At 57.1% G+C, this 17695-nt stretch overlaps 1 protein-coding gene across 1 annotated transcript; it reads left to right on the forward strand.

The window, feature by feature from the left end:
- Positions 1-705: 705 nt before the first annotated feature.
- Positions 706-16202, forward strand: LOC105472554 (ribosomal RNA processing 1). The gene is made up of 13 exons (XM_071095782.1): positions 706-933; positions 2518-2600; positions 3754-3811; positions 4391-4476; positions 6252-6313; positions 8787-8916; positions 8995-9059; positions 9280-9473; positions 11186-11262; positions 12652-12749; positions 12997-13016; positions 14389-14502; positions 15619-16202. Exons 1-13 carry the CDS (start codon positions 801-803, stop codon positions 15879-15881), a joined length of 1383 nt encoding a protein of 460 aa, XP_070951883.1. The 5' UTR covers positions 706-800; the 3' UTR covers positions 15882-16202.
- The last annotated feature ends 1493 nt before the right edge of the window (positions 16203-17695 follow it).

The following is a 17695-nucleotide window of genomic DNA, read 5'->3' on the forward strand; positions in this document are numbered from 1 at the left end:
CAGGCCAATATATATTTTCCAGCACAGAAACAAAATTCTGTGCTGGAAAAGACCTGTATTCCTGCCTGTAGACTCCACGATGGTTAACAGTTTGCCTTGGTTGCTTATCTGCATACACCTATGTGCGTGTAGTGATTTACTTTTTTGCAGAATGAACTGCAGACATCATGACACGTCACCTTTACCAAAGAATTCAACAGTTATTTCTAAAATTAAATAACATTCTTCTGCTTCAGGGGATGGCAAACTATCGTCCTAGGCCAAATCCAGCCACCCCCTGGGTTTAAAAGTAAAGTTTCGAACCGAGAGTGGTGGCGCCTCTGGTCCCAGCTCCACCGGAGGCTGAGGCTGGAGGATCCCTGGAGCCCGCGAGGCAGAGGCTGTCGTAAGCCGAGATCGCGCCACTGCACTCCAGCCTGGGCGACAGAGCGAGATCCTGTCTCAGGAAAAAAATACAAGTGGGCTTATGAATAAAATAAGATTAAAAAACAACAAATCTTTGCCTCACAACCCCGGCCAGCCGCAGCCCCAGCGAGGCGCAGGCGCAGGCGCGCGCTCGACGGCTCCGCGCGTGCGCACAGGCAGGGAGCGCGCGCCCCCTCGGCAGTCTTAGGCCTCCGGGGGCTGCAGTTGCGCGGCTCGGCCACTGCGCGGCGGTGACGTGCGCCTGGGCGGTGTCGCGGGCTGTGACGTCACGCCGCGCGCCGGGGCCAGGAGGAGGTGGGAGAGGGCGGCGCGTGCTCCGTGTGCTGGATACCAGGAGACCCCGAGACAGGGGCGTCTCGGCGGCCGCCGCCGTCATGGTTTCGCGCTTGCAGCTCCCGCCTGAAATCCAGCTGGCTCAGCGTCTGGCGGGGAATGAGCAGGTGACCCGGGACCGGGCGGTGAGGAAGCTCCGGAAATACATCGTCGCCAGGACTCAGCGGGCCGCAGGTTGGTGGGGGTGTGGGCGGCTGGCGTCTCGGGGGCCGGCTGGGCTGGGGCGGGTGTGGGCGGCGGCGGCCGGGGCTGGGGGCCCTCGGAGTCCTATGGAACCTCCACGTGGCCGGGCCAGGCAGGCGGAGCCCATGGGCCTGTTCCTGCTGCTACCGGTCCGCGGTCTCCGTGGCCGCTTTCCCTCGTGGTGCGGTGACTTCTGTTCCGTCTGCGAGGACGCTCCTTCCCAGCCCCCTAACTCCTTTCCTAGCTCAGACGTCCCCTCCCTCAAGTAGACCATGTACTCCTGCTGCCCTGCTGTTTAGGCACCCAGTATTTTTCCCTCGTGGTAGCATTTCCCACTGTTAGCAGTTTTCTGTTTGCGTAATTATTGGATTGTTTTCCGATTTCCACTCAGGGTATCTTTCTGAGGGCCGAGAATCTACTTGTTCGTGGTACCTGGTGGTTCTCCGAGCGTGGTCCCCCATCAGCAGTAGCATCCCCTGGACATGTGTTAGAAATGCAGATTATATGCCGTGCGCAGTGGCCCAAGCCAGTAATCCCAGCTACTCGGGATGCTAAGGTGGGAGGATCGCAGGAGCCCAGGAATCCAGCCTGGGCAACAGAGCAAGACTGCGTTTTCATTACAAAAGAAAAGAAAGAAATGCAAGTTGTAGGGTCCCAGCCCCGCCAAATCAGGTCTAGCATGTGCTTTATGAAGCTGTTCGGGTGATACTGCTCCCCACACTCAGCTTGAGAACCACTGCTACAGGAACAGCTTGCCAGACATAGGACTTAAGTGAATGTCAACTGAGTAATGTTTTAAATTAAACTTTTTAAAAAATTTTTCTGAGACAGACCTCACTGTCATCCAGAGTGGAGGAGTGCATTGGCACCATTATGGCTCACTGCAGCCTCTACCTCCCAGGCTCCAGTGAGCCTCCCATCTCAGCCTCCCCAGTAACTGGGACTACGGGGGGCGCTGTGCCACCAGGCCAGCTAAATTTAGTATTTTTTGTACAAATTGGGGTATTCCTGTGTTGCCCAGGCTGGTCTTGAACTCCTGGCTTCAAGTGATCCCGCCTCAGCACTCAATTCCAAAGTGTTGGGAGTACAGGCATGAGCCACTGCACCTGGCCTGAGTAATCTCTGTTTCTCTCTCTAGCTAGTCTGAATGCCTGAGTTCACTTTCTTCTTTTTAATATTTGAGATACATTACAGAAAAGTGCAGAAACACTCATTGTAATGCTGGATGAATTATCGCCAACAGATTAATCTGTGTGGCCACTGATCAGCTTAGAAAACAGTGGAGGTTCGCAGTTTTGAATTTCCAAAATGGAGTATGGTGCCTGATACCTTGTAGATTCTCAGTTTTACTGAGTGCACGAAGTGGCAGTTACCTGGAGGAGCCGCACAGCCACAGGCACAGCAGGTTCTGGGTTAGAAGGATTGTTTGAAGGGGAGGGCCAGATTTTGCCCCCCAGTTGCCTTTACAGTAAGTGGGACTTTGGTCTCATTCAGGCAGTCACGTTTCTGTGGCTTCCTTCCTGGCACTCGAAGGTGCGGGGTTCATTTGATCCAAATGTTGCTGTTTTGCTGCAGGTGGTTTTACTCACGACGAGCTGCTGAAGGTGTGGAAAGGACTGTTCTATTGCATGTGGATGCAGGACAAGCCGCTCCTCCAGGTGAGTAGGGTGAGCAGCAGAGAAGGTGCAGAAGCAGCGGGGGAGGATGGATGGGCATCTGGTCGACCCAGTTTTTTTTTTTTTCTTTTTTTTTTTTAAGACGGAGTTTCGCTCTTGTTGCCCAGGCTGGAGTGCGCTGGTGCAATCTCAGCTCACTGCAACCTCCGCCTTCCAGTTTCAAGCAGTTCTCCTGCCTCAGCCTCCCGAGTAGCTGGGATTACAGGCGCCCGCCACCACGCCCCGTTAATTTTTTGTATTTTTAGTAGAGGTGGAGTTTCATCATGTTGGCCAGGCTGGTCTTGAACTCCTGACCTCGTGATCCGTCCGCCTCGGCCTCCCAAAGTGCTGGGATTACAGGTGTGAGCCACCGCGCCCGGCCTAGTCCTCCCAGTTTTAATATGGCCAGAGACCGTGGGGAGGTCGTATAGCCTTGATGCTTGGTTCTGCATGGCTGGTGGGTGTGGGCCTTTGGTTCGGTGAGTCTTACACTTGCTGAGGTCGTTGATGTGATTGACTGAGTCGTGCACCATAGCCGCACTGGCATATGGGTGAAAACTGGGTTTTGCGTTTGTCCTGGGTTGCAAACAAGTGCTGAAATAGTGGAAACCAAGGGGCAGAATTCAAGTCTCCTGAGACAAGGACTTCTCCCGCTAGCCTTTTTCAAACATTGTTTCTCAAATTGTGAATTTTGTGCTCTCCTTCAGAATCTCATGGGTGGTGAGGATACTTAGTTAAATTCAAGGGGAGGCTATGAAATGTCTCTTAGCAAGTGCCCTGGGCGATGCGTGGCGCAGTGATGTAGGCAGATAGCGAATGATCTATGGGGTCTCGCAGCCCTCCTCCTCCTGATGGTTAGGGGGCTGTGAGTCCCAAGGCTCCCTTCTGCTCTCCCACGTCCCTCTTTAACCATGACTCTGTGGCTTTAGCACAGCCCCTGTGAGGAGGGCAGTGCCTGCCATGGTTGTGTGAGAGGCTGTTGACCCCAGATGTAGAGGGGTGTTTTGCAGCAGGGGTGAAACCTCCAGTCCACTGAGCTGAGACCCCCTGGAAGCCGACTCTCTGTGATGAGTGAGTGAGTGGGTGGTTGTGTGTGTGTCATTGTGAGAGCCTGGTGCTTTAGGGGCTGAGGGCATTTTTGTTGTTTCCTGCACAGGAAGAATTAGGAAGGACCATTTCCCAGCTCGTTCATGCTTTTCAGACCACGGAGGCGCGTGAGTATGCTCTGCCATAGTTGGGTACATTTGTAAACGTCAGAACGTCTGAGCATCAGAGCCACCAGACACAGGAGGGTTTGTGTTCTCAAATCAGAGTAAGGAATGCCTAAGAGCGAGAGCGCACCAGCTGGTGTCTGTGGGTGCTTAGCATGTGTGAAATGCTGGTGTAAGTGTTCAACATGGATTAGCTCATTTACCTAAAACGCTCATTTTGAGTTTAATGGGCTAATATCTTACATTTTAAAAATAAAATGAAAAGCCAGGGTAATGTCACCAAGATATTTGACTGAATTCCGCCTGATGGACGTGAGGTTCCTGCAGTTGATTTTCCAACTCCTGGTGACCGGAGTTGAGAAGTTCTTGCCCTGCCTGTCTGTGGGACTCACTTGAGGAGCCTCTAAAAATTCTGATGTCCAGATCCTGGTCCAGCAAAACCCAGTTCTAGGAGTAGGGCCTGGGCATCAACGTTTTTATTATTTATAATATGTAAAGAAAGGTTCCTTCATGTTCTCACCTCACTTCCCAGAGTGGCTTCGTGCTCCTCAGTGGTTCTCTTCTGGCTTATTCTTCCTCCAGAGCACCTGTTCCTTCAGGCCTTCTGGCAGACCATGAATCGCGAGTGGACGGGCATCGACAGGCTGCGCCTGGATAAGTTCTACATGGTGAGGCAGCCGCCAGGGCGCCGGTGGGCGGGGGCAGTGTGGGTCTCAGTGCCCGGCCGAGCAGAGACAGGCAGCTCCTGGGCAGGGAGGCGACCTGAGGCAGTGTGACCCTGAAGCCGGGGTGGGAGGTGGAGCCGAGGCTCTGGGCGGTCCCTGCCCAGGGCTCTGCAGCATTGTCGGTCTCTGAGGGTCATTGAGTGGGCAAGGAATCAGACCCATAAAACACCACACAAACTTTTGGTTCAGAGAAGGAAAGTGACGATTGCCCTCCTGGGGAGAGTCGATGGTGACACCGTTGTTACTTTGCCAAGGAGGCCGTGAGTTTGGAGGCACGGACTCCAGAGCTGCGGTCGGGCCCTAGCGTGAGCCTTGGAGTGCCTAGCCTTTGAGGCTGGGATGGCTGGGTCACAGTGCGGGACTTCCTTTCCCTCCTCCCGCATTGTATCCCCATTCAGGGTGCTGATTTGCCCTGAGAATGCTGGGGAATATGGGTGCAGCGTGTTGCTGCCCAGACCTGCTCTCCTTCCCTCCTTTCCCTCTTGTTGAACCGTGAGGTCTCATTACTGAGGTGGTGGCCATTGTAACCTTAGAGCAGATCTGAGATATAGAGACATTGTCACTGTGTAGGAGTCAGTCACCCCGTGGGGACGCTGAAAGGGGCCATGTCTAGGCCTCACTGAGGACAGATGTTGATCTGCCATTCTGGCTTCAGTGTCCAGCTCAGATTCGGGCCAGGATTGTACGGACAGTGTACATACCAGTGATTCTAGAATTGGGGACCAGGGTGGGAAAAGCCTGGAGCTCAAGAAGGAAGGAGGCTCCAGGGCAGGCCAGAGGCCCGGCCATGCACTCGACAGAGTGCAGACTCTTAGGGACAGTGGGGCTCTGCAGGGAGGCCACCCCACTGGTTTGCTGAGATGCAGCTGCTGGATGGATGCGTTCTGCTGCTTTCCATGGCTCGTTTCCCGGCCTCTTGTGTGACTGAGTCTGGCAGCACAGCCTTGCATCAGGGCTGGCCTTGGTAGCACTGCAGGGTGGCTTGGGGGATAGGCCTCCCGTGTCTGCAAGAACAGTGTCCTGGCTGCTGGGCTGTGCTCTGTCATCGGGGCTTCTGGGGGTCTGCGTGTCCTCTGCTGCTCTTGACTGCGGCTCAGACCTCGCTGTGGGCATGTAGGCGTGCTGGGTCAGTAGCCTAAAGCGGGGACAACTGCAGAAGGGTGTTGAGTCCCATGAGGGAAATGGCATTGGGGGGCAGATCTGGAGCTTCATTCACGGGTGAGGCTTGGGAGCGCCCTCACTGCGTAGCACACTGCAGAGGAAGTGAGCTGTGCTCTCCCACTGGGGAGGGCCTGGTGAGGGCCAGCCGTGTTTCAGACCCGGTTTTGCAGAGGGCTCCACTGCCCGTGGGGGTAGCTGTGCCTCTTTCCTGGTTCTCCCTTATGAATCAGGGACTGTCTGTTTCAGCCCCGGTTTATGGACTGGAGTCATAGGACTGTCCCCTACTCCCTCCCACCCCCGATGCGCCTGCTTCCAGCCAGCTAGGGCCTTGGAGCTGGGGAGAGGGGCGCATTCTCAGCCCTGGATTCTGAGGGCTTGGTGTTGTATCCTCCAGCGTCGGTCTGTCAACAGCTCTGGGGGACGGCTGTGTGCCTGGGGCCAGCAGAGGTGACCGCGGCTGTGGCTTTATCCTGCAGTGGCTCGTGGTACATGGGGAAAGGTGGTCTGGTGAAGTAGGGCTGGGCTTCTGCTAACATGAACCTCCTTCTGTGTCTAAGCTCATGAGGATGGTCCTGAACGAGTCCTTGAAGGTTCTGAAGATTCGAGGCTGGGAAGAAAGGTGGGTGCGCGGCGGGCCTGCTGTTGGGGGATGCTGCTCTCAGGGACCACAATCATGTGTTTGTCGTTTGATTCTTTGTCATAAGGAGATGTCAGCCTTTACATTAAAGCGTGCCCCCGGTCGTGCTTAGAGATAAGATCTTTTTTAAAGTAAAAATTAGTTTGTGTGTTTGTGGAAATGATGCCATTTATCCTCAGGCTTGGAGGCCAGTTCTCACTGGGAGTCAGGAGGGAGTTTTTTAATGAAAGGGCGTCCAGCTGAGGAGCTTCTTATGAAAACACGGCATGTTCCGCTCCGTTAGCAATGCTTTTTGTTTTTTTGAAATAGGTCTCACTGTTGCTGAGGCTGGAGTGCAGTGGCGTGATCTTGGTTCAACTACAGCCTTGACCTCCTGGGCTCAAGTGATCCTCCTGCCTCAGCCGCCCAGCTGGCTGGGACTGCAGATGTGCATCACCAGGCCCACGTAATTTTTGTATGTTTGGTAGAGACGAGTTCTGTCCTGTTGCCCAGGCTGGTCTCAAACTCTTGGGCTCAAGCAGTCTGCCTGCCTAGGCCTCCCAAAGTTGTAAGCAATTTTAATTGCTCCTAATTGTAAAAATATGTAAATTGGCCCGGTGTGGTGGCTCACACCTGTAATCCCAGCACTTTGGGAGGCCGAGGCAGGCAGATCACTAGGTCGAGAGATCAAAACCATCCTGGCCACCACAGTGAAACCCCATGTCTACTAATGATACAAAAATTAATACATAAAAAAGAATCAGCAGGCTAGTTATGGTGGGGCGAGGGGATCGCTTGAGCCCAGGAGTTTGAGGCTGCAGTGATCCATGACTGAGCCACCGCACTGTAGCCTAGAATGAGATTCTGGGTTTGGTTTTGTTTTGTTTTTTAAAAACAAGAATCAGGCCGGGCGCGGTGGCTCAAGCCTGTAATCCTAGCACTTTGGGAGGCCGAGACGGGCGGATCACGAGGTCAGGAGATCGAGACCATCCTGGCTAACACGGTGAAACCCCGTCTCTACTAAAAATACAAGAAAATTAGCCGGGCGAGGTGGCAGGCGCCTGTAGTCCCAGCTACTCGGGAGGCTGAGGCAGGAGAATGGCGTGAACCCGGGGGGGCGGAGCTTGCAGTGAGCCGAGATCGCGCCGCTGCACTCCAGCCTGGGGCACAGAGCAAGACTCCGTCTCAAAAAAAAAAAAAAAAAAAAAAAAACAAGAATCAGCAGGAATTGGACTGTGGTTGCCTGAGTTTCTCCAGCTTTGAGTTGCATGGGTGATTTTGCAGTTAGGGCAGCAGTGCCTCTGATTTGGAGGGATTTTCATTCTTGAGTTCCCTGGCAGGACTCTGACCGGGAGTCTCTTACTCATTCTAGGCCTTAGCATTGTGCATTACCCCGTAGGGGTCTCATGACTTAAGCTGAATTAAATGGTAAAGGGATGATTTTACTTTTGTTAACTATTTTTGGCTTATTACTACAAGAGTATTTTTTCTCCCTGTAACTGAGAATTCAGTACAGGAATCATTTGGAAGACTCTGGTGGCTTCCCCCAGTGCCCGGGGTCCCAGTGCTGACAGTGGGGTCCACTTTTCCTGCCCTCTTGGATCTCCTGCAGGCGTAACCGGGCTGTCATTAATATCCATGGCATTGTCACTGGCCTGGAAGTCGGTCCCTTGCACCTGTATGTCTTCCTCTTGGTCTCAGCACCTGTTCTTGCCTCTGTCTCCTTTTTCCTGAGCCTTAGAGAGCATCACTTCTTTCCATCACCAGCAATTCTCCAGCCTTGCTGAGGAGCTTCCTAAATCACACAGTTCACAAATCCGAGTTAGGCAGCTGCATTACTGAGCACCCCAGGAGGTCCAGATGTGTCTAGATGCTTCAAATTATTCTCTGGGGCCATCTAGTCTTCGGAGCCGGGCCTGTGATGCCATCAAACCTACCTGCCAGGGAGAGCTCTGGGCACATCACAGATGGAATGCGCCATGCGGCAGGGCCCGGGAGGCCAGAAGGTGGCTCATGGTCCTCGGCCCCTTTCTGGGCCTCCACTTTCCTTTCTGTGTCTGTGCCGTCCTGACGTGTCTTCCCCAGCGGTACCCAGTGGAGACAGTGGAGAGGAACACCAGGCAGGGTGTCTCGTCTCAGCCAAGACTTTCTCTCTGGTAGCAGTTTTGAGGACAGAGGGAAGGCCTGTCTGAATGTTTACACGTGTTGCATTTTGTAGCTGACATGCAAACTCAGGCCATATGTTCTGGCGCTGGTGATAGTCACTTAACTCCCTAATTGCAAGACTGCTTTGTGCTGGAACAGCCCCAGGATCGTTGATCTTCACCTGCGTGGACTTCGGGCCGGCCTGTTTGCAGACAGTGGCGCCTGCCCGCACTTAGGTTCCCATCCGAGCTTGTAACCGCCGGAGAGTGGGGGCACGGCTGTCTTGGGGCTTGCCGAGGCTGCCTGTCATATTTGCTTTTCCTTTCCTCAGACAGATCGAGGAGCTGCTAGAGCTGCTGACGAGCGAGATCCTGCACCCCAGCAGCCAGGCCCCCCACGGGGTGAAGAGCCACTTCATTGAGATCTTCCTGGAGGAGCTGACCAAAGTGGGCGCTGAGGAGGTGAGGCTGGGCTCCGACGGGGCGGTGGAGCTGGGCATTTGTGGACGAGGGACTGAGCTCCGCTGGCTTTCCCCATAGCTTACGGCAGACCAGAACCTGAAGTTCATCGACCCCTTCTGCAGAATCGCCGCCCGGACCAAGGAGTAAGTGGTGGGCGGCCTGGTCGGACCCGACTCCTTCACTGAGTTCTTCTGTGGGGCTGCCGTTTTGGGGGGCTGCTCCCTCCAGGGACGAATCTGTCGCAGAGTGGCCGCTGGCCATGCGGGTGGGTGGGGGTGGAGGGAGGCTGCAGGGCAGTCGGTGGCTTCTGCTTTGGAATCCAGCGTAACGGGCCTGCTCGCCGGCCTCTGCCCTGCCCCTCAGTTCCCTGGTTTTGAACAACATCACTCGAGGCATCTTTGAGACGATCGTGGAGCAGGCCCCGCTTGCCATTGAAGACCTCCTGAATGAACTGGACGCACGGGATGAGGAGGCGGCGTCGGACAGTGAGGAGTCCTCCGAGGGCGGTGAGCGCGGAGATGCGCTGTCCCAGAAGAGGTCTGAAAGGCCGCCCGCAGGTGGGGGTCACGGCACGCCCGGCTCCTCCGTGGGGCCTGTCCTGGGCCGAGCCAGTGTGGTCTCCTGCTGGGTTGCTCCCACCACCTTCCACCTGGTCCCCTTGTCTCTGCCCCTCCCCACAGTCCATCCTCAGCATAGAAGCCAGAGTGATCTCTGTGGGCACCAAGCACACGTGTCGTTTCCCCTCAAGCCCCCCAGCCTCTGGTGTGCTCCATGCCCTCTCCAGACCCCGGGGCTAACCCAGCACGCCTCTGGCTCAGTTGGCTCCCCGGACTCGTTCCTGCCTTGGTGCCAAGTCTCCCTGTGCCTCCCGCCGTCTGTCCCCCATCACTCTCTGGGGCTGGACTCTTTTAGCCTCCTGGCCTCTCCCAGCCCCGCAGGCAGTCCTCCCCATAGCGTCACTCTGTGGCACGGGATGTGAACCACTTGCTCCTCATGTTCCTCGTTCCTGGCCCGTCTCCCCAGAGGACAGCAAGCTCTGTCCGTACTGACCGTGGCGGGGTTCAGGCCTGAGACCTCAGGGCACCTGGCTGCTGGGGAGTAGACCCGCTCCTCACTGCCTGCCAGAGGCCTCTGGGGGCAGCTGTGGGGTCCAGCCTGGCCCGTTTCTGGTTTGATGCTGCCCTCGTTGTCTGAGCCTGCTGGGTGGTTTGAGCTGTAAGTGTGGCATCCTGGTGTTGTGGAGGGCGTGTCTTCGACCATGCCCAGGACCCCCGTGTGCCCTGACTCCATGTTGTGGCCGCTGTGCCCCTTGGCTTACTAATCAGAAGACCCTCTCCCCACCCCCACCCCAGCACTTGGCCCGGCCACCCTATGCGTGTCTCCCTGGTCCCTGCCTTGCCCTTCTCTCTCAGTAGCCGAGGCGCCTGGCAGGTCCTCCAGTGCCTGCTGCTGGCCCCTGGCTGCCACCTCCAGAGCAGACCCTTGTCACATGCTGCCCCACAGCTGCCTGTTGCCCAGAAATCTTTCTTCTGCAGACAGTGCCGTCAAAGCCCCAAATGCCCAGCCTAGCTTGAGCGCCTGACTGAAACATCACCTCCCACAGCTTCTGTTCCAGGCCACCTTGAGGCTGGACTGAGCTACCCCTCCTCACTTCTGGAACTTTTGACATGGCCTTTGTTGCCCGAGATGCCAGCTTGTAGTCAGCCACTCAGGGCTGTATAGGCACCTGTGCCCTGGGACGTCTTTTTTCCTTTCCAGGCCTGGGGTGGCACCTCTCGTCCTGTCCATACGAGATTGGAGGTCACATGGCACCTAGTATCTGCCTTGAGCTGCGGGCCTTCCCGCCTGTGCCCGCGCTCTGACCAGGGTGTGGAGCAGGCTGTCCGTTCCCGGGTGTTTCCCGCCTGTGCCCGCGCCCGCGCTCTGACCAGGGTGTGGAGCAGGCTGTCCGTTCCCGGGTGTTTCCCGCCTGTGCCTGCGCCCGCGCCCGCGCTCTGACCAGGGTGTGGAGCGGGCTCTCCGTTCCTGAGTGTTTCCCGCCTGTGCCCGCGCTCTGACCAGGGTGTGGAGCGGGCTCTCCGTTCCTGAGTGTTTCCCGCCTGTGCCCGCGCTCTGACCAGGGTGTGGAGCGGGCTCTCCGTTCCCGGGTGTTTCCCGCCTGTGCCCGCGCTCTGACCAGGGTGTGGAGCGGGCTCTCCGTTCCTGGGTGTTTGGGGCCGGCACACGTTGGGAACAGGTCTTTGAGTTCACGGGGTCCCTTTTGTTCCAGGCTCTGTCTGCAGGGCTGAACCTGAGGCTGGTGAGCAGACAGGTGACGACAGGGACAGTGGTGGCCCTGTCCTCCAGGTGAGTGCCCTGGGCTCGTGGCTGCGCCCTCAGCCTTTGCCCTGCTTTGCTGCCGCTGGCCCTGGAAGAGGAAGGGGGCGTTAGGAGGGAGGATGGCAGCGTCAGCATGGAGAGTCACCCAGACGGGTTCGCTTTGAAGGAGGGATGGGTGCTCCGACCCTGCCTACCTGCAGGCAAGTGGGGTCATTAAGAGGGGCTGGGGCCTGGGATGCTGGGCTCAGAGGCAGACCTGCATTGTCCAGGGCTGGCCTCACCTCACCTCATGCTGACCTCTTGACTCACACATGGGCAGCCCCCCAGATTTCCTGTGGCCCCCTCGTTGGGGTGCTGGGCTGGAATGAAATGGTGTGTGCCAAGCGGCTGACCTGTGGGTCCCAGCGAGGAGTCCACTCAGCCAGTGGGGTCTGACTTCAGGCAAATTGGAAACTGAAATTTTTTTTTTTTTTTTTTTTGAGACGGAGTCTCGCTCTGTCGCCCAGGCTGGAGTGCAGTGGCGCGATCTCGGCTCACTGCAAGCTCCGCCTCCCGGGCCGACGCCATTCTCCTGCCTCAGCCTCCCGAGTAGCTGGGACTACAGGCGCCCACAACCACGCCCGGCTAATTTTTTGTATTTTTAGTAGAGATGGGGTTTCACCGTGGTCTCGATCTCCTGACCTTGTGATCCACCCGCCTCAGCCTCCCAAAGTGCTGGGATTACAGGCGTGAGCCACCGCGCCCGGCCGAAATGTTTTAAGTTTTAAATATTGGCCGGGCGCGGTGGCTCACGCCTGTAATCCCAGCACTTTGGGAGGCTGAGGTGGGCGGATCACAAGGTCAGGAGATCGAGACCACGGTGAAACCCTGTCGCTACTAAAAATACAAAAAACTAGCCGGGCGAGGTGGCGGGCGCCTGTAGTCCCAGCTACTTGGGAGGCTGAGGCAGGAGAATGGCAGGAACCCGGGAGGCGGAGCTTGCAGTGAGCCGAGATCGCGCCACCGCACTCCAGCCTGGGCAACAGAGCCAGACTCCGTCTCAAAAAAAAAAGTTTTAAATATGATTATCTGCAGACTTAATAAAATAGAGCCATCTTGGGTTAAAATCGATCAAATTAACTTACTTTATTCGTGCTTGTGCGTGGCTCCTAGAGTTGTAAAGCTGCAGGCAGGCTCCTGGTGGGCGTGTGCCCTGCAGTGCGTGCCCCACAGTGCGCCCGCAGCATGTGTGGTGCCCGCTGTGCTGTCGAGTGGCGGGGCTGCAGGACCCTCAGTGAGGGTGGGCTGTGTTCCTGTGAGCCGAGTGAAGAACCTGCAAGTGAAAACCAAGTGCCCTCTGGGTCTCAGGGGTTCCACGTTCTCGGAGCAGGCAGAGGTGACTGACCTTGGCTCTGTGACGTCTCTCTTTTGAAACAGTTTGACTACGAGGCAGTTGCTAACAGACTGTTTGAAATGGCCAGCCGCCAGAGCACCCCTTCTCAGAACAGGAAGCGTCTCTACAAAGTGATCCGGAAGTGAGTGTCTGAGGGGCTGCGTCTGCCCTGCTGCCCTTGGACTCACCCTTTCCTCCTCAGATCTGGGTGCCTTCGCCTTGTCCTGGGTCCTTCTGCAGCCCCTGGGGTGGTCCCCGCTAGGACCCTGAGACCCCTGCACAACCCCTGGGGTTCCCCTGGCTAGGACCCTGCAGCCCCTCTAGCTGGAGCTTCCTCCCCCTGCGGAAGCTGCAGCCATGGTAAATGGGCGTCTGTCTTGCTCTTTCAGGCTGCAGGACCTGGCAGGAGGTGAGGACCGGCCGGGCACCGACAGTGGCACCGCCTTGGAGGTGGAGCTCCATCCTCGTGGGAGTGGATTGCCTCCAGGGGCCTCATAGCACGTGCAGTCTCTGCAGAGAGGCCTGGTGGTGTTTCTGGGGGACAGGGAGGCAGGGTTCAGGGTTCCACAGCCCTCGTTTTTGTGGGTTTTGCTGAGTGATTCTCAGACTTGAGTGTCCATTGGAGTCCCCCAGAGCCCGAGAGACGGTGCTGGCCGCAGGAGCTCCCAAGCACTGACCGCGGTGCTGCTGCTGGTCTGTTGTGTAGCACACGTCTGTTCCTGGCAACGTGTGGCAGATGGAACTGGTATAGGTTATCGAAAGGAGGGTTTCCTAGGGGGATTGATGGTTAGAGATGTAAGCATTTCCCCCGGTGTTTCCTTAAGAAAAGTTTCAGAGCTGCAGCTCAGTTGGAAGGATTTTATAGGGGATGCCTGCGTGTCCCCCCGGCTCCAGAATCAGCACTTCCTGTCTGGTGTTAAGCTTGTCTCTCCGAGCGCCACACCTGCTGCATCCACCAGCCGGCGTGTCATGAGTTGTAGTCCAGGGTTTGTTTTCTTTTTTTAGTTTTTGAGACTGTCTCGCTCTGTTGCCCAGGATGGAGAGCAGTGGTGTGATTACAGCTCACTGCAGCCTGGATCTGGGCTCAAGCGATCCTCCAACCTCAGCCTCCCAGTCGCTGGGACCACAGGCGCGTGCCACACGCCGGCTAATTGTTTCAGTTTTTGTAGAGACGGTTTCACTGTGTTGCCAGGCTGGTAGTGTGGGGTTTTTAGGACAGCGTGCACCAGTGAGGTGCATGAGGTTCATGTGTGTCTGGCAGGTTTTGATGCCCAAAGTTCCCTTGTGCCGCCAGCATAGACATTTTTAGGCTGTAGACGTTGGTGTACAGGTTGAGCGTTTCTAATCTGAAACCCCAAAACCAAAATGCTGCCAAGTCCAAAACTGAGTGCTGACAGGAAGCTCCAGGGAAATGCTCATCGGAACGTTTTGGATTTGGGATTTTCAGATTAGGGATGTTGAGCTGGTGAATATGACAGCAGATGTTCCAAAACAATCTGACATCCAAAGCACTGCTGGTCCCAAGCACGTGGGTTTGTGGATACTCTACCTGTGTCCTAGATGCTCCAGGAACTGGCCTTTCCAAATGGACTTGGGTCTGAGCTGGTTCATTTCAGCTGTGGTGGCGGCACTGAACACGCTCCTCCTGGGTATTATAACAGGGCACTTTCTCACACACGTTGTCGGGAGGTGGTGCTGGCTGGGGCCTGCTGGAAGCAGCGAGTCTCAAACCAAAAGCCCCCATCCCCCCAGAGCCCCCTGACTTCTGCCCTGGTTCTCAGGCATCTTCCCTGAGGACGAGATCCCGGAGAAGGCCTGCAGGTGTCTGCTTGAAGGGAGGCGGCAGAAGAAGACGAAGAAGCAGAAGCGTCTGCTCAGCTTGCGGCGCGAGAGAGGTAGGACTGGCTGGTGTGTTAGTCATGGAGCTGGCGTCCTCACCTGCTTGCTTGTCCCTGGGATGGGGGTCACCTGCAGTGTCTCCCCCTGAAGCATGAGTGCCGAGTCCTCCGTCCTGGGTGCCTGCTATCCACATGTCCCAGAAATGCCCTGTCCTCGGCATCCCTCCTGTAGGCCTCTCCCCGCCACCCCTACCTGCCATCCTTGTCTGCAGCTCCCCCCAGCTGTGTGCGCTGCCCTCCCTCCTGGTGTGGAGACGATCCTCCTGGCTGGGCTGCCTCCTCCCATGCCTCTGTCTTAGATCCAAGCCCCGTCCCCTGCTCTCCCGCACCCTCAGAGATTCCTGAGCCTCTCCACTTCTGTCCTTGATTTCAGGGGCTGTCTTCCCTCTTGGGCCTCTGGCCACACAAGTGTGGTTGGCATGTGTCGCCCTCATCAGGGGCAACCCAGAGCCTGGAGCTGCCTACCTGCAGTGGAGGGGGTTGAGCACAGTGCTGGGCAGTGCACGGGGCCCATGGCAGGAATGGGGTGCATAGGAGGGAGACAGTGGCTTTGCCCCACACTGGGAAGCCTTCCCTGTTACTCTCTCCATGCCAAACTGGCCCTAGGGCCTAGGGATTCACCGCTTCCCCTCCCTGGAGCCCCGTGCCACTGAGGCCTGTCCGTCTCATTTCCCGTGGGGCAGCAGCCTCCTCTCTGCAGCCGGCCCTTGGCCTGGTTCCCGCACCCGTACCAGACGCCGTCTGTGTGGCTCTGTGTGCAGCAAGCTTTGTGAGCACTGTCGGCCCTGGCGTTCAGGGCCTGGCACTGCCCAGCATCCTTCTTCCGCCTCCCCTTCTACCTTGAGCCCAGTCCTGCCTACTCTGTGCCTTTGCTCCTGGGTCTCGCGACCCTGTTGTCCTCATGCTGGTCCTTCCGAGGTCAGCCCTTGCTGGGGTCCTGAGCCGTGTGGGTAGAGCTTGGCGCCCACACTGGACACGGGATGCGTCTGGCTGGCTGGTGTGGCTGTGTTGTCCTCGCAGGTCCGTGGTGCTGGCGTCTCAGCCCGAGTTGGAGTGAGTGGAAGGAGCCCATGCTGGCATTCTCTGGCTCATGGGGTCTTGCTGTTTTGTCAGGGAAAGGTGAGAAGGAGCCCCCGAGCCTGGGCATGGAGAGGAAGAGGAGCAGGAGGAGGGGTGTGGGGGCCGGCCCCAAGGCGCGGGCAGAGGCTGATGAGCAGCCAGGCACAGCTAAGTGGACCCTGCTCCGAGATCAGCCCGGGGGCCGTGGCCAGAGAGGAGCTCACCAGAGGAGGAGGACACCTCGGCAGCCGGCCGGTGCCCGAGCAAAGGCAGCCAATGTCCAGGAGCCGGAGAAGAAGAAGAAACGCAGGGAGTGACGTGGCTGAGCCCAGGACAGGCAGGGAAGGAGGCCAGGCTGCCCTTGCACCAAGGGATGAGGCTGACTGGGCTGCTCTTGGACTCAGGACCGCAGCTCCAGAACTCCCGTGCCAGGCAGGAGGGAAGGGCGGCACTGGAGAGGTGGGCCCGTCATTAGGGGCCAGCATCCCAGGAGCTGGACCTTTTCCCAGAGCCTCCGCCTGTGGCTGTGATGACCTTGGGTCAAAAGGTCAAACTCTGAAGACTGAAACTGCACCTGCAGCAGGACTGGCTGAACCCGCTGTGGGGGGTTCAGAAAATAAAATGTGCGCGGCCCTTGCCGGGGAAGTGTCGCTTCTGGTGTGTCCTACGGACGTGTGGGAGGTGGCAGCCGCCAGCCTCTGAGCAGTGTGGTGGTTTATATTCATGTTTGTGGAAAAATCTTGTAAGACATTTCTCCTTTGACAGAGCCACCCAGCTGTTAACAGGGCTGTCTGGACGGGGCTTTGTTGCTTCCCCCCCTAGTCTGGGGTCGTGTTGTGCAGTGAATTCAGCTCCAGTAAGGCCCAGATTGTCCGGGGTGAGCGTGTGTGATGGGAAGGCCTGGCTCCTGCAAGAGGCTCATCCCTGGAGGCAGGAGCGCACCCACCATCCTGGGTACCCGTGGGTCCGCAGGCTGCGCGCCCCATCCCCTCCACCAGGTCATGCTCCTCATCCTCCATGCCCCTCTCCCCTGCACGCCTGCAGGAGCCTGTGAGGGAGGTGGCAGGTCGCCACTGTGGCAGTAGAGACCTGTCAGTAGCCCAGGGCTAGCCACCTGCTCGGAACAAGGGCCCATCTGCCGCCAGCGCTGTGGCCACAGCCTGCATAGGTGACAAGGGGCTGCTGTGTTGGGTTTTGCCCGCTTCTGTTCCATGGGTGCCCAGCCAGCCAGGCCGTGTGGGGTCCAGCGAGAGGCCTGGGCTTGGAGTGGGCCTGGGACCAGGAACGACCCCCAGGCTGTGGCTGGCATTGTGCAGACCCTGAACCACACCCGTTTCTCTAAAACCCTGCTGTATTCGAGTGTCCCCCGACCCCGGGGAGGTGGCGCCTGGTGACACCTCCTGCAGTCCTACTCAGCTGGGCGGCTGGGGCAGGCTAAGGATGCAGCTAGGGGCTCAGGAGAAGGCAGGCCAGGGACGCTGTTTTAGGGGGTTAGGGTTCTTTCTCCAAAGTAACGCAAAAAGATGCGTGGCCCGGCACAGTGGCTCACGCCTGTAACCCTAGCACTTTGGGACGCCAAGGTGGCCGGATCACCTGAGGTTGGGAGTTTGAGACCAGCCTGACCGACAGAGAGAAACCCCATCTCTACTAAAAATACAAAATTAGCCGGGCGTGGTGGCACATGCCTGTAATCCCAACTACTTGGGAGGCTGAGGCAGGAGAATCGCTTGAACCTGGGAGGCGGAGGTTGTGGTGAGCCAAGATCGTGCCACTGCACTGCAGCCTGGGCAACGAGAGTGAAACTCTGTCTCAAAAAAAAAAAAAAGCGTGTCTAACATAAATTGCTGGTGGCAAGTGTCAGACCTGGGCAGTGTCTCCTGGGCCCAGGCAGTGTTCCTTGGGCCTGGCCTCTTCACCCCCAGCAGAGCCTGTCGGGAGGCCTTTGGAAGGGAACGGGGAACATAATAATGCTTTGTTGTTTTTGTTGAAGTTTCTTTGGTCAAAAGCTAAGGAGACACGCATGCTAACAGAAGTTTCTGGAAAAAAGCAAATGAGTCACGTTGAGTTGCAGTTGTGAAACCAGAAGCCACAGTGACTTTGGATCTTTCACGAGTGTATTCACAGGGAGAGG

The sequence above is a fragment of the Macaca nemestrina genome, chromosome 4 (assembly GCF_043159975.1).
Source record: "Macaca nemestrina isolate mMacNem1 chromosome 4, mMacNem.hap1, whole genome shotgun sequence".
Classification (NCBI taxonomy): domain Eukaryota; kingdom Metazoa; phylum Chordata; class Mammalia; order Primates; family Cercopithecidae; genus Macaca; species Macaca nemestrina.